This window comes from Carcharhinus amblyrhynchos, chromosome 10, assembly GCF_965287045.1.
Source record: "Carcharhinus amblyrhynchos chromosome 10, sCarAmb.v2.hapA, whole genome shotgun sequence".
Lineage (NCBI taxonomy): Eukaryota > Metazoa > Chordata > Chondrichthyes > Carcharhiniformes > Carcharhinidae > Carcharhinus > Carcharhinus amblyrhynchos.
The window spans coordinates 72,869,006-72,895,402 of record NC_137333.1 but is presented as its reverse complement, the minus strand read 5'-3'; the positions used below and the strand labels follow the sequence as shown (position 1 = coordinate 72,895,402).

At 43.5% G+C, this 26,397-nt stretch overlaps 1 protein-coding gene across 5 annotated transcripts in view; it reads right to left on the bottom strand.

Moving 5' to 3' along the window:
• sgcg (sarcoglycan, gamma) overlaps positions 1-26,397 on the bottom strand; it is a 599,427-nt gene that overhangs the window by 114,073 nt on the left and 458,957 nt on the right. For all 5 annotated transcript variants that reach the window (XM_080197919.1, XM_080197918.1, XM_080197920.1 and 2 more), the window contains one exon: positions 11,493-11,612. In XM_080197919.1, coding sequence (XP_080054045.1) covers positions 11,493-11,612 — 120 coding nt within the window. The remainder of the gene's footprint in view (positions 1-11,492; positions 11,613-26,397) is intronic.

Here is a 26,397-nt window from a genome sequence, read left to right as displayed (position 1 = left end):
CTCCAGCCTCCCCACAAACTCAGGGTTAAAACCTATATAGACAAAAAACTCATTTTCCGTTTACTACTTGAAAACACCTTTTGTTTCTGTCTTCTTGAATCATTTTTGATGTAACTTACGTTTTCACACATAACCCATGATGTATTATAAATACTCTATTTGTCAAGAACTGTAACTCATCAATCATGAGTTATCTGATCAATATCACTTCAAAAATGCATCAAATACTGTGGCTGACATATCATTTATGTAATATTCGGGGAAGGAGGGGTAAGTGGCACTTTGTCTTATATTGTAGTCATAACAACAGCAATACCTGTCTCAAAGCCAGCAGCTTGGGTTTTCAGAGATCAGGGTTGCATCTAGTGTTAACAAGAAGCAAAAGCAAAGCTTCTGATTCCAGAGCATTTGCCAGAAATCAATGAGGGTATTTTGAGAAAGTTAACCAGACCCAACTAAAAGCACAATTTTCTATTCCAGGGCATGGAAAATCTATAAAACCTACTTGAAATTAGAAAGGAGTTCTGCTGTGATGAAAGGCAAAGTGAAGCCACCAGAATAAAACAAAGTTTCATTCAGAAGAGACTTGGAATTGCAAGAACTCATGAGTTGAACTTTAATCCCAATTGTCACAAGAGATTGGCTGTGATGGGTTAAGGCTGATAATGCTACCAAGACAGACTGTTTAATGTTGAAATGTGATAATAAGCGACAGTACTACTTGTACTTTCTTCAGTAAGTTCATTGCTAAGATGTTTAAAGTGTTGTAGAAAATGATTACTGCAGTCATTTTTCATTTTATAGAGAGCTGGTGTTATAAATGTGAAGTCTTATAAAATGATTATATTTTAAACTGTCTCTTTAATTTAATGTAAATGGAGTGTTGAAGAGAGTCATATGATCTTCGATGAGCTCTGTCCGACAATAAGGAGACTGAGACCAATGAAACGCATGCCTTTGGTTGAACATCTAAAATCAAAGGCAGAGGCAGATGTTTTGGTTTTTGCCGACTTTCAGCCTCAGGGACTCTGAGCAGGTACAGAGAGAGTGAGAAAGGCAAAGAACAGCAGTAGGTGCAGAGCAAAAAGAGAATCAAGTGGAGCATAAATGCTGACATGAACTGATTGGGCTGAATGGCCTGTTTCTATGCCGTGTATTCTATGTAATTCCATGCAATAACTCTTGACACACGTGGGAAGGGATTTTATGACATTGCTTGGGCAAGGCTTGTAAAATCCTGCCCGAGACCAATGGAGAATTCCGTTCTGCGAGCCTTGCTCGCCCCAGTTCCGAGGTGGGCATGCTGGTAGGTGGCTACAGGGAAGAAAATGTCTAATTACTTTTCTATATTTTAATACATGTTTCTCACATCAATGGAGGCAGTGGAAAGCAGTGAAAACGTAACTTTTGATGCATGTTGAGTGACCTAATTTAATCACGTCAGAATAATGAACTTAATTTTTACTTCATTCTCAGATCACTGAAGCTGAGATAAATGCTGATCCTGTGCATTTTTCCTCATTACCATTTTAATTTCCACATCACAAAACACAGAGTTAAATTAACTGATTGATATTTTGTATTTAACCTTTTAATAGTGAATGCATCAACTAAAATAAGTAATTTACAATTATGCAAATTACATGTCGATTGGAGGCCAAAGCTGCAATGGAGAATTCATTGCATCAACGTGTAATACATAATGTGAAAAGCTGAGTTTGTCAGGAGACAAATGATGCCGTTGATTCATCATAATAACATGTGATGTTTTGGTAACTCAAAGTGGATTACGTAGAGTAATTTCATGAAAAGCAGCTTGTACTGGTTACTTCTAATAAACGTGGCTCCTTCTTGATATAGTCACGGAGCATATCCTTCACTAAACAGCATTTATTCGCTCTTGAACAGACTAGTGATATCATTGTGCACCCTCAGTCCGTGTGTCATTATAATATATTCCTGTTGTTACAATGTTTCCTTAGGAAATCTAGGAAAAGCTAAGATTAGTCGCCACACTGCAACATGGCCTGTAATACTTCTTTAAGTGGCATTCTTAGGCTTACTGCAGACTTAAACAATCACGATCGCAAGCTGAACACAATTTCACACAGGTTGACCTCAGAGTCACCAAGGATCCTGGCCATGCCATCTGCGGAGGAGCCACGGACAGTTGCATCCACATCACATTCTCTCGTTGAACCAAGCGCCAGCTCAGATACGGGCATGTTGGTGAGCAATGCTGTGTCGGCTCAGATGGTAGTGCAGAGTGGTGGGGGCACACCAGACCTGCATGAGGAGCTGGCGGAGATTGCCCAGACTGTCAGCTAGAGACCAGGATCAGATTGGTCTGAGGCAGGTCAGCCTCTGGAGTCATCCTGCAGGTGACAGATGTTGGATGTCCAATGGGATGTGTGGGGAGGTCCGATGGAGACTCCTGAGAATCTGTGTGTCATGGTCTCTGTCATGGAGGAGTCCATGTAGGATGTAAGCATTGCAGTGACACAGAGTTCTGAGTACACAGCCTCCTTCACTGAGAGAGTCATAACTGCCAGAAACAGAATCGGGGGTTTCAGGGATTGTGCTCAGATCTGCAGGCCCCCACACTGTCAGTAACCTCACACTGTCAGTGTGAGGGATGGATGAGGCATCTAGTCTTTTTGTTAGGTGCCCATCCATCAATGGTGAGCAGTGAGGTTCAAACCAATGTCATGTTGGTGGATGGGTTGCACGTCACACCTGTGAGCTCCTCTCAGGACAGTCCAGACAAAGGCAGCAGCTCCTCTGCCCGTGCTCGTGGCATCTAATGAGGCTGTGATGATGATGGAGTGCCTGGCCCTGGTGCTGGATGCTCCTTCCCAGGTGGTGCCTGCAAATGCTCTCCTGGCCAGAGACATCAGCCTAAGTCCCCAGGGGAGGCAGCACATCAGTCAACAGCCTGCCTCTAAAGCTGCTGTCAGTGAGGGGGCTGGGAGACACCGAGACACACATGTAGAAGCTCTATAAACACAATCACCCGTTGTCACGGGTGATATAACTTCAGCTGATATGGGTTTGATGTTCAAATTGTATAAACATGACCGCCATGTCAAGATGCCTTATGTTTCACGGTCTGAATGCGCTTTATGGTTTTTATAGATGTTGGGCATGGGAGTGGCTTATGACAGGTGGGAAGGACTGTATACCTGATTTCATAGGTCGTTCCCTGACATCAGGGTCACAGGATGGCCTCATCGGGAATATTCAATAAGGAGATGTCACTCTTCCCTCCCTTTCAAACCGTGCCATGAAAGAAAGGAAAATCAAGGCCGCCATAGTTTCCCGCCTCCCACAAGGTTCCTCACTTCTGCAGCCATTTCCTTATTCTCAGCAGCACCACCCCCACCCCACCCCCCTCCTGGCTCCTGACCAGACCCATCACTGGAGTCACCCTGGGGAGCTGCCTTCCTGTCTTCATCCTCCAGTGGGTCCCCTCTTTACAGAGCCAGATTATGTAGGATGCAGGACACAACAACAATAAGCAAGACATACTCTAGAGGACATTGCAGTGCTCCCCATGATCAGTCCAGGCAGTGGAACCTCATCTTCAGCAGCCCAATGGTTCTCTTAATTACCAGCCTTGCAAAGGTATGACTTCATTTATATCCTCTGCTTCTGCCCATGGGTGTGTCTGAGTGGCACCAAGAACCTCCTTTTTAGGAGCGAGCCTTTGTCACCCAGGAGCCAACCATCTGAATGAGCTGGAGCGATAAAAAGCCTTGGTAGCTTTGAGTATCTCAAGACGTATGCATCATAGGAGCTGCCAAGCTGCCTGACCCAGTAGCTGTGCTTTTTGATTGCAAGAAATCTGGATGTTCAGGGGATTCTTTCTGTGGATGCATGCACCCAGTTCACCTGCCAGCACCTTTAAGACCGTATGTGTACAGTCTATGGCATCTTGGACGTGAGGAACACAGCCATTGCAGCAAAGTCTCTGGCTCGCTCATCCTGGCTGGCTTCATCGGCCCAGTAATGAATAAAGTTCATGACTCATCTGAAAACAGCATCAGTAACCAGCATGATGCAGATTGGAAAACACCATGTAGAGCTCCGACTGTCACTTAGAAAGAACTGGAGACAAAAACGTTCAGGGCCACTGTTACTTATTGCCACTGGTATAGGGTGGCCATTGACACAGGTTGAGGCGATCTCTGGGTCAATCACCTGGCATATGGAGGTCACAGGCTCTTTAGAGGGGCAAAATCTCCTTCAGCATGGGATCTCCCATGTGTCCAGACAGCTACAGCATTGCCTGTAAACTCTGACTGCTGGTTAATGGTGTCTTTGTGGACCTTGAGCTTCCTGCTGGCCTTGCATTTTCTGCTGGCTGCACCATTCTTTTCCCAGGTCACTGTGGACACATGGTCTCTTCTCCTCCCTCTCCAGAGAAGATCCCTCCAGCAGAGAGACAATTCCTATTTGCTGGCTACAGAAATTGCAGGGCAGTGCTCTGAAAGGTGCACGCAGCAGAAAGCCTCCAAGAAAGTTTGTAAGCCAAAGAGTCCTCCAGAAAACACAAGAAACGCAATGAATTGTCAGAAAACCAACTCTCACCTAGACTCCTACCGACTCACATTGCCACGGCTCTGGCCAACTTTTATTCAGCTCTGGATTAAGTTTCAATTAAAAACAGGATAGCTGTCTGGCCTGCGTGCCAATGGTAAATCTTTTTAATGAACCTAATTTCCCGGTTAATTGTTAGTGGATATGTTTCCGACTCCCACAGGGGCTTGCCGACTGTATTATGGCCTGATGACACAATGAAATTGGGGTGCCTGACGTTTTCTCACAATTTTATGCAAGTTTGCGGGGAGGGGGGCGCTCTGCTGGCTGCATGCCCACTCCAATAGCATAAAAATCAGGTCCATGTGCTGCACAACGCTTTTGTCTGGTCATATCTCTGGGGAAAGCAGTGCTATAGTAGTCAATAAAAATGCTGCATAAGACCATAAGACATAGGGACAGAATTAGGTCACTTGGCCCATCGAGTCTGCTCTGCCATTCAATCATGGCTGATACTTTTCTCATCCCACACCATCTCTTGCCTTTTCCCCATAATCCCTGATCCTCTTATTAATCAAGAACCTATCTATCTCTGTCTTAAAGGCATGCAATGACCTGGTCTCCACAGCCTTCTGTGGCAAAGAGTTCCACAGATTCACCACTCTCTGACTGAAGAAATTCCTCCTCATCTCTGTTTTAAAGGATCGTCCCTTTAATCTGAGGTTGTATCCTCTGGTTCTAGTTTTTCCTACTAGTGGAAACGTCCTCTCCATGTCCACTCCATCCAGACCTCGCAATATCCTGTCAGTTTCAATAAGATCCCCCCTCACCCTTCTAAACTCCAACGAGTACAGACACAGAGTCCTCAACCTTTCCTCTTATGACAAGCTCTTCATTCCAGGGATCATTCTTGTGATCCTCCTCTGGACCCTTACCAAGACATGCAGAGGGTGAAGCAGTATTGTTACTGGCTATGGCTGGGTTACGGGTTCAGTGTGCAATAAAATCCAGCAATGTACAATGGAACTTTCAGTGCGGTCAAATTATCACAACTTTCCAAATTTGTGTACATGCAATTATCTATGTTTGACCAAACACCAGTGAAATACAATAGTAATGTTATATTGTAAGGATGATCCGACAGTTTTTAACATTAAAGCAGCAAATCACTTTTCGCAATAAGATGTTGTGGTTCATGACTTACACTAGGGGAAGGATTATCACTTTGGAGACCAGTAAACCACCTCTCGGTAATAAAACATCTGTAACCTACGTAAACATTTTTATCATTCTAGTAAGTCATTCTTGAACAAAATTATCTCAGGATGGCCCTCAAAATGTACTTAGTTCACTTCAGTACTGCATTTAAACTAACTGTTGTTGACCAGAGCATCAAAAGTTGAATGATAAATAAGGTAGGACTGTAACACAATTACATCATGTTCGCTTTATCTTAGTATCAGCAGTAACAAAATAAGATCGAATGGTGAAACTGAAATTTGTTTCAGTGGAAATGTCAGTATGGGCAATGGAGCACTTTAACTCATTTCACTTTCTGTCAACACAAAGCCCTCGTAGATTGATTATAGTTTACAGAAAAGCTCCTCAGTATCTTCTTGGTTCTCCCTAAATAAATTCTTCCTGCCATCCACTTGAAAACAAATGTGAAACTATCCTAATAATCTGATGCTGGATCCTGTCACTTAAAGGGAGGAAATCTTTGCACTAATAATCTTGGCTAGATTTGAACCAGGTCTCAGAGGTCAAGGTTCATTCAGCCTAAAGGCGACAGACCTGTATGGTGTTGGCAGTGAATGTAGTCTTTTAATTCTCCACCTTGCTGTCAGGCTGATATTCCTATCCTTGGTCTGCTGCAAAGCTCAAGTGAGGCTCTACGTAAGCTTTGAAGAATTGCACCTCTTCCTTTCAATTAGGCACTTTACAGCCTCTTGGCAGAATGCCGAGGATAGAAGTTCCTGCCTGAGAACTGAATACAAATCTCATGAAAAACATGAAACCATCGTCAAATCTCATGAAAACTCATCTGGTTCTTTGGGGAAAGAAATCTGTCATCCTTATCCAGCCTGGCCTACGTGGGTGACTCCAGACCATAATGCCCTTTAGTATGCAACCCAATTGTATCCAACCACTACAAAGTAATTTTGGGGGCACTGACACCACATCGATTGCAGTGGTTCAAGAAGGCAGCTTCCAACCATCTTCTTAATTAGGGATGGGCAATTAATGCTGGCCCAGCCAGCGATGCCCGCATCCTGTCAATGAATTTAAAACATACAACAAGGCAAGCAAGCAGTTAGGTCTTCAACTTGGCATCAGAGAGTGTCTTTTATCTGAGCTACAGTATTTGGTAGATTCAGCTTCCCTAGCACAAACACTAACCACACCAATAATAATAATAATACAATCCTGTCAGGCTGAAGAGAACATTGGCAAAAGCTACAGATTGGATGTTTCCTGTCTCATAAGGTTTTTTTTGCAGCATGTATTTTGTACCTGAAACTTTACTGGGTCACCTTGGGCAGTATGCACCAACCCACTTCACTTGGTATTCGGTTGTGAATAACCTGATGGAATTATGCTCAAGGTTATTTGCGAGGGAACATTTTCTCTCTCACTAATCACTTCTGAGAAATGCATCTTACAATTAATACAGCTTGGAGTTTGTATTGCTTACTTACAACTTGCAATCTTAAAACTCAGCAACTACATTTACTTTCTTGACGCCTGTTTGTGGCCAGCGAGCTATAGTCTAATATAAAATGGCCACGCAAAGGAAAGACACTACTATGGCCTGATAGGAAATATGGCTAACTTCAGAAGAGAAGGTTTTAACTCCAGGCAGAGAGTAAGTGGCTGCAAGAAGAAGTGATTTCTGTTTACTTGCGACAAATGTCTTTGGTTTTACAACGGCTAATAAAGTCAGTAGGATTCTGGATAACGGTTGTTTTCAAGGGATAAGTTGTAACACACATCCTTGATAATAAGTTCATTCTCATCAATCAAATGGACAGGGAACAGATACAAAATGGAGTCAAAAGACTGAGGATTACCGCCTTAAGGTCAGGCAGGCAGCAATAAACCAATTTAAATAATGTGCCTATAGTCAGTGCCTATGTGTAGAAATGCAAGTCTTCCAGACAGACTCAAAGGATTAATTGTGGAGTTTTTAAGAATAGACTAAAAGAGAAGAATAGAAGCAAGAAGAAAAGGAAACCTTAAGCTATAAGCTTGATAAAGTCTGTCCCCTGTCTATGCCCCTCCAGTACAAGTGAGTAGAGACATCCCTACGGGTCCATTAGCTAAGTACAAGTAGTTAAAATCTATGTTTGTAAACTTATTACAGTAGATTTATAGATTAATAGAAGCATTGACTTGTGATACAGAATAAGAGAATCAGTCTTGCAGTAATATTACATACTTAAAGTTTTTACATTTTCTTAGTAAATACGTGATTTGATTTAAAGATAATTTTTGTGTCTATCAATTAACTGGAGCAAGGGCCTCGGTTAACACTGTCATTTTAGCTCAGTCAAACTGATAATTGTTGCTCAATTCTACTTGTTTTTGTTGACCTTATTCCACTGCATCAAGTTCATCCTGTTTAACTTATTGAACATCCGATTAGAAAAGGAATGAGAGCAAAAAATGTGGTGCTCACTTTTGTTCAATATTCATTGTTACAATTCTGCTTTGTCTCAGCCTGCACTTGCCAGATTTGTTTACCATGATGCTGAGGTAAAAAGGTAATACTGCAGAAATGAAACTGTTCGAACAACAGAAATAGCTCTAGTGCTAGAATAGTCTTAAATTGGAACAAATATCTCATTTTAGAAATTCAAGCAGATTTCCCTTTGTTGGCAAATTCTGTCAGTCCACCTACATCCAAGCAACTTGCTATCCCTGGAGGCTAGGTGAGATGGGATATGCTAAAACCCCTCAGAAAGGTGAAGTGGTGTCTCCTAATGACAAACACTTGCATGGGATGTGGTATCAATTACACTTATTCACTCAAGAACCATTCTTCATGCATAAACTGAACAATAAATGTCGGCTATTTGACCATGAGGCATGCCAGGAACCATTTGAGATAAACACATTCCAGCCATGGTTACTGGATATTGATCAAGAATATGCACCCGAATTAATGTTGTTTTGTTCTCTTTTCCATATCTCAGGGGCGCTGATCCCAGCTGTTTTGCTTCAATCTTTACCCTGGATGAAACAAACTAACGCAACACAGCTTGGAGACCTAACCTGGAACATTCTTCTTTTGTTCAGTATTTCGTAATTTAGTGCACAAACCTATTGAGGCACCTTTCATTTTCACATTCTACTGGAGTAACTGGAGTTCAAATCACCATGTAACATGACAGGAATGTCATTCGCAATTCATTTAATCTGCATTGCCACGATTAAGAGTGCTAAGGTCAGTGAGACATTTAATTCATGTGTAGCAGTATGATAAAATCCTCTCTTTTCACCTTTAAAACAGAATCTTGGTTAATGTCATTGTGCGAAGTGAGTTCCTGCCACAAATTCAGTGAATTTAGGTGCGGGGAGCAGAAACAATTCCTTGGGAATTTTGGGCCAAAGGTTTTGCTTCATCTACTCACCACAAGAATACAAAAATTAGGAGTAGTCCATATGGCCCATTGAGCCTGATTCGCCCGCCATTCAATACTATCATGGCTCACCTGGGGCTTCAACAGCATTTTCATACAATCATAGAAACTACAGTGCAGAAGGGGACCATTTGGCCCATTGAGTCTCCACTGACAACAATCCCACCCAGGCTCTATCCCCGTAACATCATGAATTTATCCCAGCTAGTTCTCCTGACACTGAGGGGAAATTTAGCATGGTCAATCCACCTAACCCGCACATTTTTCAGACTGTGGGGGCAAACCAAACTAGCCAGAGGAAACCCACATTGATACAGGGAGAATGTGCAGACTGTACACATACGGTGACCCAAGCTGGGTCCCTGGTGCTATGAGGCAACAGTGCTAACTACTGTGCCACCGCGCTGCCCATTCCCCATATTCCTTGATTCCCTGATAGACCAAAATCTGTCCATCCCACCCTTAAATATATTCAATGATGGAGCATCGAATTGAATTGCACAGCTTCTGTGTACAGTTCTAAAACTCTCATCAGGGTTTATGGTCAGAAATTAACATTAAAACATAGCATTGAAATTGTACAATTTGTGCATCTCTCTCGTTAGGAGGTGAGGGAAGGTTACTGATGCCCTGATTTCAGTGAGGGATAGATTCTCCAACCTTGCCCACAGCTGGTATTTTCCAGTCCTGCTGCAGTGAACGGAGATTTGGCTGAACATTGAATTTTCCGTTCTCGCTGTCATTGGTGGTGGGGCGTGAATGGTCGGAGAATTCCGTTCAGAATGTGCATTAATGGAAGTAGGTGGTAAATCCCTTGCTATAAACATGCATGTGCACACACTCTTCCTTAGGACTGGATTGCCCAAGTGAACATTCGGTTTATGTTTATTTGTTAGTGTCACAAGTAGACTTACATTAACACTGCAATGAAGCTGCTATGAAAATCTCCTAGTAGCCACACTGTGGAGCACGTTTGGGTACACTGAGGGAGAATTTAGCATGGCCAATGCACCTAACCAGCACGTCTTTTGGACTGTGGGAGGAAACAGGAGCATTCAGAGGAAACCCACACAGACATGGGAAGAACGCGCAGACTCCACACAGACAGCAGTACTAACTGCTGTGCCACCGTGGAACTTCCTATTATCCATGGCTTTTACTGTGCTTACTTCATGGTGTGAGGAGTTATTCATGCTATTCGGATTGGCGGATGGTGATAGTGGAGTGCCCCAGGGGTCGGTGCTGGGGCCTCAGCTTTTTACCATTTATATAGATGATCTGGAGGAGGGAACCGAGTGTAGGGTGTCGAAATTTGCTGATTACACCAAGATTGGGGGAACGGCAAATTGTGCGGAGGGTGTGGAGAGTCTGCAGAAGGATCTAGATAGGCTGGGTGAATGGGCCAGGAAATGGCAAATGGAATTTAATGTTGGCAAGTGTGAGGTGGTCCACTTTGGTAGGAAGAATGGTAGGAAGGACTATTACTTTCGGGGCGAAAATCTGCAGCAGGCGACGGTGCAGAGGGACCTCGGGGTCCTTGTGCATGAGTCGCAAAAACCCAGCTTGCAGGTGCAGCAGGTGGTCAGGAAGGCGAATGGGATGCTGGCCTTCACAGCGAAGGGGATTGAATATAAAAGTAGGGAGGTCTTGCTGCAGCTGTATAGGGCATTGGTGAGGCCGCAGCTGGAGTACTGTGTGCATTTTTGGGTGCCGCACCTGCGCAAAGATATTTTGGCCTTGGAGGGAGTGCAGAGGAGGTTTACTAGGCTGATACCGGAGTTGAGGGGGTTGAGCTATGAGGAGAGGCTGAATAAACTGGGCTTGTACTCGTTAGAGTTTAGAAGAATGAGGGGAGATCTCATTGAGACGTATAAGATGATGAATGGGATGGATAGGATAGAGGTGGAAAGATTCTTCCCGCTCAAAAAAGACAGTAGGACTAGGGGGCACAGCCTCAAGATAAAGGGGAGGCGGTTTAGAACGGAGTTGAGGAGGAACTTCTTCACTCAAAGGGTGGTGAATCTCTGGAATTCTCTGCCCGTTGAAGTGGTGGAGGCTGCCTCGCTAAATATTTTTAAGACGCGGGTTGATGGGTTTTTGATAAGAGAGGGGATTAAGGGTTATGGGGAGAGGGCGGGAAAGTGGAACTGAGCCACAACAGATCAGCCATGATCTTATTGAATGGCGGGGCAGGCTCAAAGGGCTACTCCTGCTCCTATTTCTTATGAGTTCAGAGACTTAAGGAGCTGATTTAAATTGGGTGGCAACTACCTTGCCTTCCTGATGTGAGCAGTTTGTAACATTTGATACCTGTGACTCGAAGTCTGTCAGCGCCGACCACCACTTCGTTCTCATCTGCGGAAAACAGCATTTTGCCTGTGTTTGAGTTGACTTCAAAGTGTTTTCCATGAACTTGCACCGTGCTGGGTCCTTGAGCCAAAAGATAAACAATATCAAAATAAAAGGAGGTCGTGACATATGAAGTTTTCCTAAAGGGGAGAAAAAAAATCAATATCAAATCACCTTGTGAGAGAGTGCTTCAAAAATGTTATTGATGTATTTTAAAGCAAAGGGCAAAGCTTGAACAGCAACAGCAGAAGCTGATGTGTTTGAAAAGTTTCCCAGCTCTTCGTGTTTCTTGGATTCTCTGAACAAATAGATGAAAAGCTACAATTTTCAGTGAGGAAGACAAAAGCATTTTTGGAGCAGATGTGAAATTGCAATGAAATGATCTGGAACTCAATTTTACAATTAATTGCCTAAGGATCTACTCTTACTGCAGGATAAATAGACAAGATGGATGGAACTTCAGAAATGGAGATTCATCTTCCGCAAATATGGACAAAAGAAAAACACAAAAGCTTTTCAAAACATTTCTCTAAAATAATAATTATTCTGTGCAATAGGCAACGAAACTCAACTTTACCGTTAACATGAAACTTTACTTTGCCCTTTGTTTTTTGCAAACCATTCGATTTGTTTGTTAAAAATTATCAATGTCTGATCTGCCATGTTTGCTTTAATTGTGTGGTAGTCAGAGCTGGTATGAAGTGTTTGAGATCCACATGGGGCACCATGGATGGTGGGCTCTGGGCTGGAGTTTCAGAATCCCCATATTGTAAGTTCACAATCTCAGCCATCCAAGAAAAAATAATGGGAGAGTCCTTCAGGCTGTTACATTCACAACAGAATTAGCAGAAAGCCCTGGGGGAGAGATTGCCAGCTAACAGGGTGTGCAAGAAGCATAAAAGGAGAAGAGACAAACAAGTTCTGTACTTGCTTCTCACTGTCCATTAATGATTTATATCTGTGAAATTAGGATGGCCTGACTCGAAGCAGGATGCTGAGGTGTTCTGGACCTGGATCCCCAAGGAACAAAAAAATGAAAATGGAACAAGCTGCTGGCAAATCAGAGTGAACTGCAATTTTTGGATGAATTTGATTTTTAATAGATCTTCTGCCTCCCCTTCCCTTTAGAAGCCCTTTCTAAAGGCTTTCACATGGCAGAATATATATAATCCTACAGAATCGTAGAATCCTACAGTGCAGAAGGATGCCATTTAGCTCACTGAGCCTGCACCAACCACAATCCACCCTAGCCCTCTCCCCATAACTCCATACATTTACTCTAGCTTGTCCCCCTGTCTCTAGGGTCAATTTAGCATGGCCAATCCACCTGACCTTTGGACTGTGGGAGGAAACCAAAGATCCCGGATGAAACCCACGCAGACATGGGGAGACTGTGAAAACTCCACACACATCTTCGTTGAACTCTTCTGATTGAAACAACTGTAACTGGCTTTCCTGATGCATTGTGGTATAGTCAGCTGTCGATATAAACTAAAGATATTTTACATAATTCCTCCTAATTAGCATGGGTAATATTTAAAGACAAGCAATGTAGCCACGTGGGTATAGGTTGTTGCTTTGTTCCTAATTAAAGGTATTAACCCTTCAGAAGAGCCTGCATCTTGAAGATTCCTGGCAATTGGTGCCCATAGCGTCCACTGGGAAGGAGGTTACCAGGAGTTTGCAGATGCCAATTATGATCCGCCATGAAAACTAGAACCTCTTTGGACACTGGTGTTCACTCATGTTGGTAGAGTTGATCCTCTCTGCCTGTGGACCCGGTGTTGTGGATCTTTCCTCCTTTGAGCTGGATCTCTGTGCCCAGTAGAACAGTTTGTGGCTGAGGAGAAGGAAGCTGGTGCTGCTGCTGTAGGTGGTAGTGGTGCTGCTCCCTCCTGCTCCTCATCAGAGGGCCAAGGTAGAGCTGTGTAAACTGCTTCAATACCATGGTGAAGGTTTACAGCAGCGGCTCAGGATGAGCGAAGTCCAAAACAAGTGAACTGACTTCCAGGAAGTTGAAAATTACCTGTCATACAGTGGGAGCACACCCTCAGAAGCATCACAATGAGCAACAGCCTTTCACCTTCAGCTATTCAGTTTCACTGTTTGAAACCTTCCCAGCCTGCCGCTGTAGAAGAGTTCCCTACAATGCACTTACACTCTAGCTGACCCTAGTGAATTCCATACAGCTTGGGAAGCCCATGCGCTGGTTGGTAAAGCTGAAATGCTGGGTTAAATCCTCAGTTAATTGACTCTAGGAATAGTTTAAATTATTATCTGACAACGTCACGAAGGCTTCGATTTGCCTGGATGCTCACCTGGGATAAATCTGGAAGTGGGTGGGATGATGTCTGACTCTGACCCAATGCCATTTTTTTGGGCTTCAACATCCACCCAATTCACACCTAAATTTAAAGAAACCTTACCTGTCTGAGCCAAATGGCCCACGATCCCATTCCTGAAAGGCCTGATGGGGTGTTGTATAAGCCTTTCAGGAATAGGATCATGCCACTGTAGTATAAGGGGTACTTGGCAGAGCAATGGTTAATGTGGGACTGGAGTACAATGCTGCCTATGGTGTGATGTAGTGAGTCACATGATAATAGACTGTGTCTACTGTCTAATAGAGTCTGGAAGAAGCCAGCATGAAGACAGCAGCCTTGCATGGCAGTCCTTGGAAATGTATATCGTTATTTTGAACATACAAGCCTCCAATGCTCTTAGTGAGGCACCAAATGAACTTTTGCAACAGGGGATACAGTCATTATTCCCTCACTCAGATCCCTGACCCAAATGGGGCCTTGGTGGCTTCTGACCTGATATTCAGAAGTAAAGGACACCATTGCCTTCCTGTACATCTCCAGCTACCTGGCTCCAAAGACCTAGTGGAAGGCACCAGAATTACAGTGACTAACCCCAACCTTTAATTTAATTAGTTTGTGCCAGAGGGAATTAAATTCAAAGCTAATGTTTCAGAGAGCAAATGTTCACTCCACAGAATAGGCTCCAAATGGAAATGATGGAAGCAACGTTGATTCATTTAAATAAAACCAAGATGGATCTCTGTCAGAAAATAACATTTGGGAGTACAATATATGAAGAAGTTTGGGGCACATCGAGTAATTTGAATCATGACGTGGTAAGAGAAATGCTTGGGAGGAACAATCGTCCGAAGTGTCATTAAAGTTTATTTATTAGTCGTAAGTAGGTTTACATTCACACTGCAATGAAATTATTGTGAAAATCCATTACCGGATCTGTTGGAGGCTAATCGGCAGAGCTCAATTAGCCAACAATTTCAATATCGTAGTATCATAATCAAAGAGGTTTGCAGCATGGAAACAGGCCCTTCGGTCCAACTTGTCCATGCCTCCCAGTTTTTAACCAATATGCTAGTCTCAAATGCCCACATTTGGCCCATATCCCTCTACACCTTTCTTACCCATATAACTGTCTAAATGCTTTTTAAAATACAAAATTGTACCCACCTCTAGTTCTGCCTCTGGCAGCTAGTTCTAGACACTCACCACCTCTGTGTGAAAAAATTGCCTCTCTGGACACTTTTGTATCTCTCCCCTCTCACCTTAAATCTATGCCCCCTAGTTTTAGGCTCCCTGACTTTTGGGAAAAGATATTGACTCTCTAGCTGATCTGTGCCCCTCATTATTTTATACTATGAGATCACCCTTCAGCCTTCTACGCTCCAGAGAAAAAAGTCCCAGTCTATCCAGCCTCTCCTTGTAATTCAATCCATTAAGTCCTGGTAGTGCCATGTGACTGCCAGAATGGTAGAAGGTAAATGAGACAGAATTTGTTTTTTTTTGCCTAAAAGTTCCTATGTGCTACCGATTGACAAAACTAGCTCTCCAAACTAGCAGCTCTTCTCTTAACACTTGATAACATTACAACCAATAGATTTATCCATCCTGTCAAGCCATTTGTTTACAAACTGGAATCCACAAGGAGTGATCATTCATTGAAAGATGATAATGATAACACTGTGAAGTACAGTGTAGATGAGGAAAATTCTCAGGATGGTGGCAAAGGGTTGACCAGAGGGCAGGCCTGAGCTGAGGCTGAGACTGTCAAATCGCCTGGGCAGGAGTGTTAAGTACCCTCTCTCTTCAGCAGTGAACCCCCTTTCAGGCATGTGGTGGGGAACCAGAGAGGAAGAGTCAGTCCCTATTTCTTAGCTTGCAAAACAAAATAGTTCAGAACAGGAGCAACATGGTGGCACAGTGGTTAGCACTGCTGTCTCACAGATTCAGTGACCTGGGTTCAATTCCCACTTGGTTCATTGTTTATGTGGAGTTTGCACATCCTCCTTGTGTCTGTGTGGGTTTCCTCTGGGTGCAGATTAGGTTGATTGGCCATGCTAAATTGCTCCTTAGTGTCCTGGGATGCATAGGTTAGAGGGATCAGTGGGGTAAATATGTGGGGTTCTTGGGATAGGGCTTGGGTGGGATTGTTGTCAGCGCAGACTCGATGGGCCAAGTGGTCTCTTTCTGCGCTGTAGGGATTCTATGAGGAGAGAGGTTGGAAGCAGAAAGGACGCTGCAGAATTGTCAGACCACAGATAGGAAAGCCACATTCACAATGGAATGTATTGAAGAGCTGAGAGGGTGAAATTAGAACTTATCCCCAGGCTGAGAGCCAGTACCATTTTCCCATTGTTAATGTGTCTGCTCAGTCTGCATTTACTCATTCTGACACAGGCATCCACTCAAGCACATCAATACGGCAGCATAATGTAATGTAAGCAGTAGCTGGAAGGCAGTTCTGCAGCTAGCAGTCAAACATATGTTAAGAAAGGATCAGTATTGGTGAGAAGGAACGAACGATGTTAGCAGTGGAAGAGCTGGAACTGTTGCCTGAAGAGCCAGTTCGCATCCACTTCATCTGCATTCAGGTCACAGATCCTGCAAGCAACTAATCAGTTAAAATTGGTCATTTTAGTGGCAGAGAAAACTAACTTGACAAAATGTGTCAAATCCTGTTTAGTATCATTTCTGTGAAGTGCCTTAAAACCACTATATCAATACAATTTGTTAGTCTATAAAATGTCATCTTATTTCTCTGCACTGTGTTCCGGTCACTGCACACACCGAGTCACTTAAAGCATCGTGTGGGTCACGGACTAATATTTTCCCCCTTCGCAATTTGCCCTCTCACTAATTGTTACGATTTAGTTTTACAACCAAGCTGGACATTGATTAAAGTTGTATTAATAATTATCTCCCTCAGCATTACACGCAACCAGGATGCACGCTTTCACCTCCACAGACATGTTCCCAGACAACCGAAAAGGGGATGCTAATGATTTTTGTGACGTTATTAATTAACTCAAGCTCATGAAATTTGCTTCAGGCTTTCCCTGCATCGATGTTGTTAAATCCTCACACATTTTTGCAACATGCTTCATTAGCATTACATTCTGCCTATTACAGTTTTAATGAAACTCCTTTAGAAGTAAATAGCAGCATGACAATAGCAAAGGCTTTTAAAAATATAGCTCCAGTGAAACAGAGGTAACACTGAGCAGCAATGTATTATTTTTGACAGAAAGAAAAGCTCTGTTATGGGCTCGCATGTCTCCCAGACTATGTAATATAAAAGGGGCCAATTTTTACTCTTTGGAGTTGGGTGACATGGTGGCACAGTGGTTAGCACTGCTGCCTCACAGTGCTAGGGACCTGGGTTCAATTCCAAGCTTGGATCACTGTCTGTGTGGAGTCTGCACGTTCTCCCTGTGTCTGCGTGAGTTTCTTCTGGGTGCTCCAGTTTCCTCTCACAGTCCAAAGACGTGTGTGTTAGGTGAATTGGCCACGCTAAATTCTCCCTCGGTGTACCTGAACAGATGCTGGAGTGTGGTGACTAGGGGATTTTCACCATAACTTCATTGCAGTGTTAATGTAAGCCTACTTGTGACACTAATAAATAAACTATAAACACTTCTGAACCATTCCAAAGAAGAGACATATTGGACTTGAAACATTAACTCTGATTTATGTTGTAAAAACCCATGTGTTTCATTAGTGCCCTTTAGGGAAAGAAATCGGTCATCCTCACTTGGTCTGGCCTACATGTGACTCCAGAACCACAGCAAAGTGATTAACTCTTAAATGCCCTCTGAAATAGCCTAGCTAGCCACTCAATTCAAGGGCAAATAGGATGGACAATAAACACTAGTCTAGCCAATGACGTCCACATTCCACAAGAAAAGATGGTATGTTGGGTCCAGTGACTATACAATAACAGTGGCCATCAAAGTCGCCACTTCCGTCCTGCCTCCAAATCCTCCCAGGGTTCCAATACACATACCCATGATCTCCCAGTTGACCACACAGGTCACTGTCTAACTTGCCTTACTGGTGATAATGAGCAACAATTGGTTTTTCAGCATGGCTTGCCTGGCTTCCCAGAGATGCAGGGCCCCATCTACTGTACACATGTGGCAATCCTGCCATCTTCATGCCAACCAGGCATGCTCCCCATCAATGTTCAGCTGTCATGTAACCATACACAAAAAAAAAGCTTCCTCTGTATGTGAGTGCAGAATTCCCGGGCAATCCCAGTTCCCCGATCTCTTCGGGGAGGCTGCAGAATTTGATAACACAAATGCTTACAAAAACAAAATACTGCAGCTGGTGGAGACCAGAAATAAAAATAGATAATACTGGAAATCCTTAGCGGGGCAGGCAGCATCCGTGGAGAAAAAAATATTTTCAGGATTTTCTGGTCCTATAATAAATATTGAACCTGAAATCATTAACCAAAGTAATAGCAGATTTTCCCCTGAAGATGGCAGCACTTTTCCCGGTTATTTTAAGTTCAGCATCCAAGGTTGAATAATGGAGGAAAGTGTGAAATGTGTGAAATGAACAATGAACAAAGCCTAATAAAAACAGCATTTTCCCAGATACATATGTACATTCTGATACAGAAAGCATAAGGGAACTAGCTACAAGGAGAGATTGGACAAAGTTAGTTTGTTTTCTCTTGAACATTGGAAGTTGAGGGGGCAACCTGATGAGAAGTCTACAAAATTATGAGGCATAGATGGATTGGATAGTCAGAATCTTTTTCCCAGGGTAGAGATGTCAATTACTAGGGGACATAGGCTTGAGGTAAAAGGGGGAAAGTTTAAAGGAAATGTGAGAGGTCGTTTTTTTTACACAGATGGTGGTAAGTGCTTGGAATGCGCTGCCAGAGAAGGTGGTAGAAGCAGATATAATAGCAACATTTAAGAGGCATCTTGACAGATACATGAATAGGTAGGAAACAGAGGGATACAGATCACATAGAGACAAAAGGCCTTTAGTTTAGAAGGGGGTCATGTGTAGTTGCAGGCTTGGTGGGCTAAAGGGCCTGTTCCTGTGCTGTACTGTTCTTTGAAATAAGGGAGAACCCAATTCTGCTTCCCTACTGTATTTTTGAAAAGGAAGGGATCTGTGTTTCTAATCCCTTGAGTGTGTGATCAATTTGAATAGCCAGCAGCAAGCTTCTATGAGGTTAAATGAAGAGGATTATTTATTCCAGCATTCATCTGGAAAGTCCAATACAAGTCACTCACTCAGCACTCACACACATTGTTAAAGAAAATAGTACATTCTTACAAGTTGTAACCAAAAAAAAAATTCACGTTATCATAGAATCATACAGCCATTCGGCCCTTGAATCTGTATCAACCACAAACTCACCCATGTCCTATCCCCATAACCCCATGCATTTAACCCAACGCCTTTACCCTAGCGAGTCCCCCTGACACTAAGGGACAATTCAGCATGGAAATCCACCTAACACGCACATCTTTGCATTGTGGGAGGAAACCAGAGAGCCCGGAGGAAACCCATGGAGGCACAGGGAGAACATGCAAATACACACAATGGCCCAACCTGGGAATTGAACCTAGGTTCCTGGCACTAAGAGGCAGCAGTGCTAACCACCGTACCACTGTGTCATCCAAAATTTTAACTCCAGATTTTTATTGAATCCAAATTCCACCATCTGCCATTGTGCAGTTTGAACCCAGGTCCCTGGAGCATTACCCTGGGTCTCTGAATTACTAGGCCAGTGACAATACCACTACCTCACACTTGCTTAACTCATGTTTAACTCACCTTAGGGAAAAACATGAATTGCAGGCCTGGTGAAAGAAGTGTTTTCATTCCTAAAGGACAGTCTGGATGGATTCAGTAGCAAGAGTCGTATATTAGGATTGTCACTGGATTCCATTTGAAGAGATGGATTTTCAGTGGGTCACAAAGTTAGTTACTTGTAGTCTTCTTACCAGGAGGTCAGCTTTCTGTACTGGTGGTCTTGAAAAGGAACAAACTGGAGACCTGACGATTTTCAACTCTTCAGTTTTAAAGAATAAATGTTGCTGCTTTTGCTGCTGCTCCGTCTTGCTGCATGTTTTATGGACTAGTTTCACCTTGGTTCTGGGGTAATTATATGAAGACAGTTTTGATTAGTTGACCACAGGATCAATACTTCTATTGTCTGCCTAGAATGATTTGAAATTTAAAGCCTTTGCCACACAATGAGAGATGGATGATGGCTATTCACACTTACTTATCATCAACAGGTTTCTTAAGATTGGAGCTCAGAGACAGCAGATCCAGGAGTCCACAGATTTTGAGTTTTGGTTAAGTCCACAAGCAATAGGATGTATAAATTCCACAAATTGTTTAGTCTTGGTATGTGTACTCAAGGAAGGTGCTCCATTCACGGTGATTGAATTAGGAATTTTGCAGAGATTTGAGATGTTTCTGGGTCTATGCAGAAGTTGCAACAGTCACCTGATCCTCAGCAGCCATCATAGTAGCCCTTGAATGTTCATTTGTCAAGTGAATAAGGCAGGTCCAGAAAATGCTATATTGAATGGAGACCTATTTATAGTTATAAATCTGACAATACGTTTATGCCCCTGTAGAACTTTCCTCTTCATTTTACTGCTACTCCTTCAAGGTGCAACTCATATGGCTTCAGAAGAGATCGAGTCAGGCTGTTTGGATCTCTGTTCTGATTTCCAAATGTCCTTTGCTGATATTAGCTGCAGTTTGGAGTAAAGACGACCCTGGCAATGACTACACCAGCCGTTCAGGGAAAACCCCAGGTGTGGTAATTAGCCAGATCGAATTTATCCTGCATTTTGTGCACAGGACATACCTGGACAACTTTTCCACATTGCTGGCCAAATGCCAGTGTTATAGCTGTACTGGAACAGCTTGGACAGGTGCGCTGTTATTTCTGGAGCACATGTCTTCAGACCTAGTCCCAGAATCTTGTCAAGGCTCATTGCCTTTGCACTACCCAGGGCCTTCAGCCTTTTCGTTATATCATGTGGAATGAATCAAATTGGCTAAACGCTGACATCTGTGATACTGGGGTCCTCAGGAAGAGGTCAAGAGGGATCATCCACTCAGCACTTCTGGTTGAAAATAATTGCAAATGCTCACCCATCATGGAGGATGGGAATATTTCCAGAGTCTTCTCCTCTTGGTTGTTCAATTGTCCACCACCAGTCATGGCTGGATGTGTCATGACTGTAGAGCTTTCTGTTGGTTGTTGGATTGCTTAGCTCTACCCACTGCATGTTGCTTATGCTGTTTGGCACAGAAGTAATCCTGAGTTGTAACTTCACCAGGCTGGCATCTCACTTTTATATGTGTCTGGTGTTGCCCCTGACATGCTCTTCTGTATTATCACCAAGCTGGAGGTGTGATCCCTCCAGCTTAGTGATAATGATAGAGTGACGGATATGCTGGGCAGAGGTTACAGATTGTTGTCGAGTACAGTTTTGCTACTGTTGATGGCCCACAGTGCCTTATGAATGTTAGTTTTAAGCTGCTCAATTTATTTGATATCTATCCCAATTTCTAAGGTGGAAGGGCCACCTTAACATAATCGAGGGTATCCTCAATGTGAAGATGGGTCTTAGTCACCATAAGAACTATGCAGTGGTCACTCCTACTGATTATATCATGCACAGAAACATATCCTATAAATAGACTAGTGAGGACAATGCTAAATAGAGTTTCCCTCTTGTTGGTTTCCTCACCACCTGCTGCAGATGGATATAGCAGGACATTTAGAAAATAATGTGATCAGGCAGAGCCAACATGGTTTTGTGAAAGGGAAATGACTAACTTATTAGAGTTTTTTGGGAGAGTAACAAGCAAGGTGAAGAAAGGGGAACCTGTAGATGCGGTGTACTTGAATTTCCAACAGGTCTTCAATAAGATGTCACACCAAATGTTACTATACAAAATAAGAAATAATGGTGTAGGATGAAACATATTAGATTGGAGAGAGGATTAGTTAGTTGACAGGAAGCAGAGAATAGAGATAAATGACATGATATGATGAGTAGAGTGTCATAGGGATCAGTGCTGGGATCTCAAGTGTTTACAATCTATATCAATGTCTTGGATGAACAGACTGAATGTATGGTATGTAAATTTGTAGAAGATATACAGGTAGATAGTAAAATAGGTTGTCAAGAGGACATGAAGAGCAGGATTTTATGGCCTTGCTGGACCCAATCCTTCCCGAGGTCAACGAGCCTTCCTGTTGTCTGCTCCTCGGTTCCTATAAGTCTGTGGTGGGCAAGAATCTGGCAGAATTCTGGTGAAGAGTAATATAGATAGATAGGTTAATTAGGTGGGCAAGAATTTGGCAGGTATAACATAAGAACATAATAAGAACATAAGAAATAGGAGCAGGAGTAGGCCATCTAGCCCTTCGAGCCTGCCCCGCCATTCAATAAGATCATGGCTGATCTGTCGCTGCTCAGTTCCACTTTCCCGCCCTCTCCCCATAACCCTTAATCCCCTCTCTTATCAAAAACCCATCAACCCGCGTCTTAAAAATATTTAGCGAGGCAGCTTCCACCACTTCAATGGGCAGAGAATTCCAGAGATTCACCACCCTTTGAGTGAAGAAGTTCCTCCTCAACTCCGTTCTAAACCGCCCCCCTTTTATCTTGAGGCTGTGCCCCCTAGTCCTACTGTCTTTTTTGAGCGGAAAGAGTCTCTCCACCTCTATCCTATCCATCCCATTCATCATCTTATACGTCTCAATGAGATCTCCCCTGATTCTTCTAAACTCTAACGAGTACAAGCTTAGTTTATTCAGCCTCTCCTCACTCAACCCCCTCAACTCCGGTATCAGCCTAGTAAACCTCCTCTGCACTCCCTCCAAGGCCAAAATATCTTTGCGCAGGTGCGGCGCCCAAAACTGCACACAGTATTCCAGCTGCGGCCTCACCAATGCCCTATACAGCTGCAGCAAGACCTCCCTACTTTTATATTCAATCCCCCTCGCTATGAAGGCCAGCATCCCATTCGCCTTCCTGACCACCTGCTGCATCTGCAAGCTGGGTTTTTGCGACTCATGCACAAGGACCCCGAGGTCCCTCTGCACCGTCGCCTGCTGCAGTTTTTCGCCCCGTAAGTAATAGTCCTTCCTACCATTCTTCCTACCAAAGTGGACCACCTCATACCTGCCAACATTAAATTCCATTTGCCATTTCCTGGCCCATTCGCCCAGCCTATCTAGATCCTTCTGCAGACTCTCCACACCCTCCGCACAATTTGCCGTTCCCCCAATCTTGGTGTCATCAGCAAATTTCGACACCCTACACTCGGTTCCCTCCTCCAGATCATCTATATAAATGGTAAAAAGCTGAGGCCCCAGCACTGACCCCTGGGGCACTCCACTAGTCACCATCCGCCAATCCGAATAGCACCCGTTGACCCCCACTCTCTGCCTCCTATTTGACAACCAATCCTCTATCCACGCTAACACCCTACCCCCAACTCCATGTCCCTCGACCTTCTGCATTAACCTCTTGTGAGGTACTTTGTCAAACGCCTTCTGAAAATCCAGAAAGTCCACATCCACCGGCTCTCCTCTATCCACCGCCCTAGACACATCCTCATAGAACTCCAGTAAATTTGTCAGACACGACTTCCCTTTAATGAAACCGTGCTGCGTCTGCTCTATCAAGCAATTCCCTTCAAGATGCCTCGCAATTTCCTCCTTAATGACAGATTCTAACATTTTACCTACCACAGACGTTAAACTAACCGGCCTATAATTCCCCGCCTTTTGCCTGGCACCCTTCTTAAACAACGGCGTAACATTAGCCGTTTTCCAATCATCCGGCACTTCCCCGGAATCCAGCGACGTCTGGAAAATAACCACCAAGGCATCCACTATCACCTCCGCCATTTCTTTCAGAACCCTCGGATGCATTCCATCCGGTCCTGGGGACTTGTCCACAATCAGTCCCTCCAGTCTGTCGAGCACCGCCTCTCTAGTAACAGTAATGTCATTAAGACCCTCCAGTCCTACCACCTTTCCATCGCTAACACCCGGCAAATTATTCACGTCCTCCTCCGTGAAGACAGAAACAAAAAAGTTATTCAATACCTTAGCCATATCCCCATCCCCTACCACTAGGTCCCCTTTCTCATCCTCTAAAGGACCAACATTCACCCTAGCCAGCCTCTTCCTTTTTATATATTTATAAAAACTCTTGCTATCCTTTTTTATATTAAGCGCTAGCCCAGCTTCATAGTTTCTCCTACCCTCCTTTATCAACTTCTTTGTCAATCTTTGTTGACATTTAAACCTCTCCCAATCCTCTTCTCGCCCACTACTCTTAGCTACTCTAAATTCCTCCGCTTTTAATTTAACACTTTCCTTCACCTCCTTCGTTATCTATGGCTTATTACCTCTCCTCCTACTATCCTTTTTGACCATCGGAATAAATTTCTGCTGAGCACCAAGAAAGATCTCCTTAAAGATTCTCCACTGCTCCTCAACAGACCCTCCCTCCAACGCGCTCCCCCAGTCCACATTCGCCAATTCTTCTCTCATCCTACCATACTCCCCTCTATTCAAACAAAGGACGCGTGTCCGGGAACCCACTTTCTCCTCCTCCATCTGCACCAGAAACTCCACCATACAATGATCACTCTCCCCAAGAGGATCCTTCACCACAAGGTCCCTAATTCTACCCACCTCATTACATAGCACCAGATCCAAGATAGCTCGCTCCCTCGTCGGCTCCAACATAATGTGAGAAAATGTGAACATGTCCACTTTGGGACGAAAAGCAATATATTATTTAACTAGAGCAATCTGCTGGAATTTTACTGCCCCATTGCCCGAGGCTCGTAAGATCCCATCTGAGGCCAATGGAAAATGCCATTCCACGAGCCTCACCCGCCCCGATGGCCTTGGGTGGGACCTTACGAGCCTCGTGTGGGCGAGGTGATACAATTCCGGTCGTAGAGTCATAAAGGTTTGCAGCATGGAAACAGGCCATTCGACCCAACTTGTCAAGTTTTTACCACTAAGCTATTTCCAATTGCCCATGTTTGGCCAATATCCCTCTATACCCATCTTATCCATGTAACTGCTTAAATGCTTTTTAAGAGAGAAAATTGCTCCTAATTTGTATGTTCATATTTTGAAAAACTTAAATGTGTGGGTTTCCCTCAATGTATTTTTAAATCCACACCATGTATGACTATCTTATCTCCATGTTCCTGCCTGAAAGCAGGCCTGAGTGAAGAATTTGGCTGTGCCTCAGACGTGGAAAGCTCCAAGAAAGGCAGCAATCAGGAAACAGGTAAGTTCAGCGGTGTTGGGCAGAGAGAGAGAGAGTGGAAGTCAAGAGTGATGGCTGAATAAAATGTGGCTGGGGTGGTGGGTAGAGAATTACTTGGCTGGTTCAGAAGATATCATGGAGGAATGGAGGAGTTTGTTCAGGTGCTCAATCTCTGTTATCCTCCTATCGCGGGAAGCATTCATTTTTTCCATCGATATTACACAGTATCTTATAAATAGGTTTTTACTCTGTTTATAATATAACCCAACTGCAAAGTAAAGACGGTGAACCTCTTTGCTGGAAAGTCTGTAAATCCCTTTTCCAGAGACTGCTTTGCAGCTTCATGGGGATCGGAATATGTGGAACAAATTATCAATCTATAGTCCTGACTCCCAGTTATATGGGGTTTGTGATTACTCAGTTGGGGGGGTGATTGGGTGTTAGAAAGATATTGAGAGCTGTTGATGTTCATGGGAGAATTTGGTAAGCAGGACAGTTCCAGCAGAGATTGTGAAAGTGAAGATAGGTTTCACAGGGTTAGCTTACCACAGCCCATAAGAAGTGTCTTGAAGGTTTTACCTTATGGATCCACCCGCCCCCAATCCATCCACCTGCTGGTTTCCCCAGACCAGGGAAATCTAGATGAGAGCCCAATGAAGGCACTCGGCCTCCTTAAAGTTTTCACTGACCATCTCACTTGAGAATGGATTGTTAGCCTGTGCCACGTCCCACTTCTGTTCAAACCAGCAGGAAGTTCAAGTGGGTTGGGATCCCATTTAAAATTTTTTACATTTTACTTCCTGTTGAATTAAACTCATTTCCACGAATTATCCCGGTTCCTATAGCGACAGACAGGAGTGTTGGAACAGTTAATCCTTTTGACCTCATAAAGTGCTGGCACTGACCTATTCCTCAAGCCACCTAAGTGTGTGGAAGCATAAAGGAATGACTGGGAATCAAGCAGCAAATAATCAGGCAACACTTGTTTACTTTTGAAAGGATAAAGGAACATGGTTATGCTGAGTATAAAAATAAGTACACTTAACTCAAATCAAAATGTTGGGCACTTTATTATTTTAATAGCCCACTCATTGCTGTCTATTTGTTGTCATTAATTCTAGTCACAGCTCATTTCAATGAAGCATACATATCTGATCTATTAATTTAATATTTTCATTCTGTCTTCCTACCTATTGCCACATTTGCACAAATATTTCATGAATGTAGGCACTTTAATGTCAC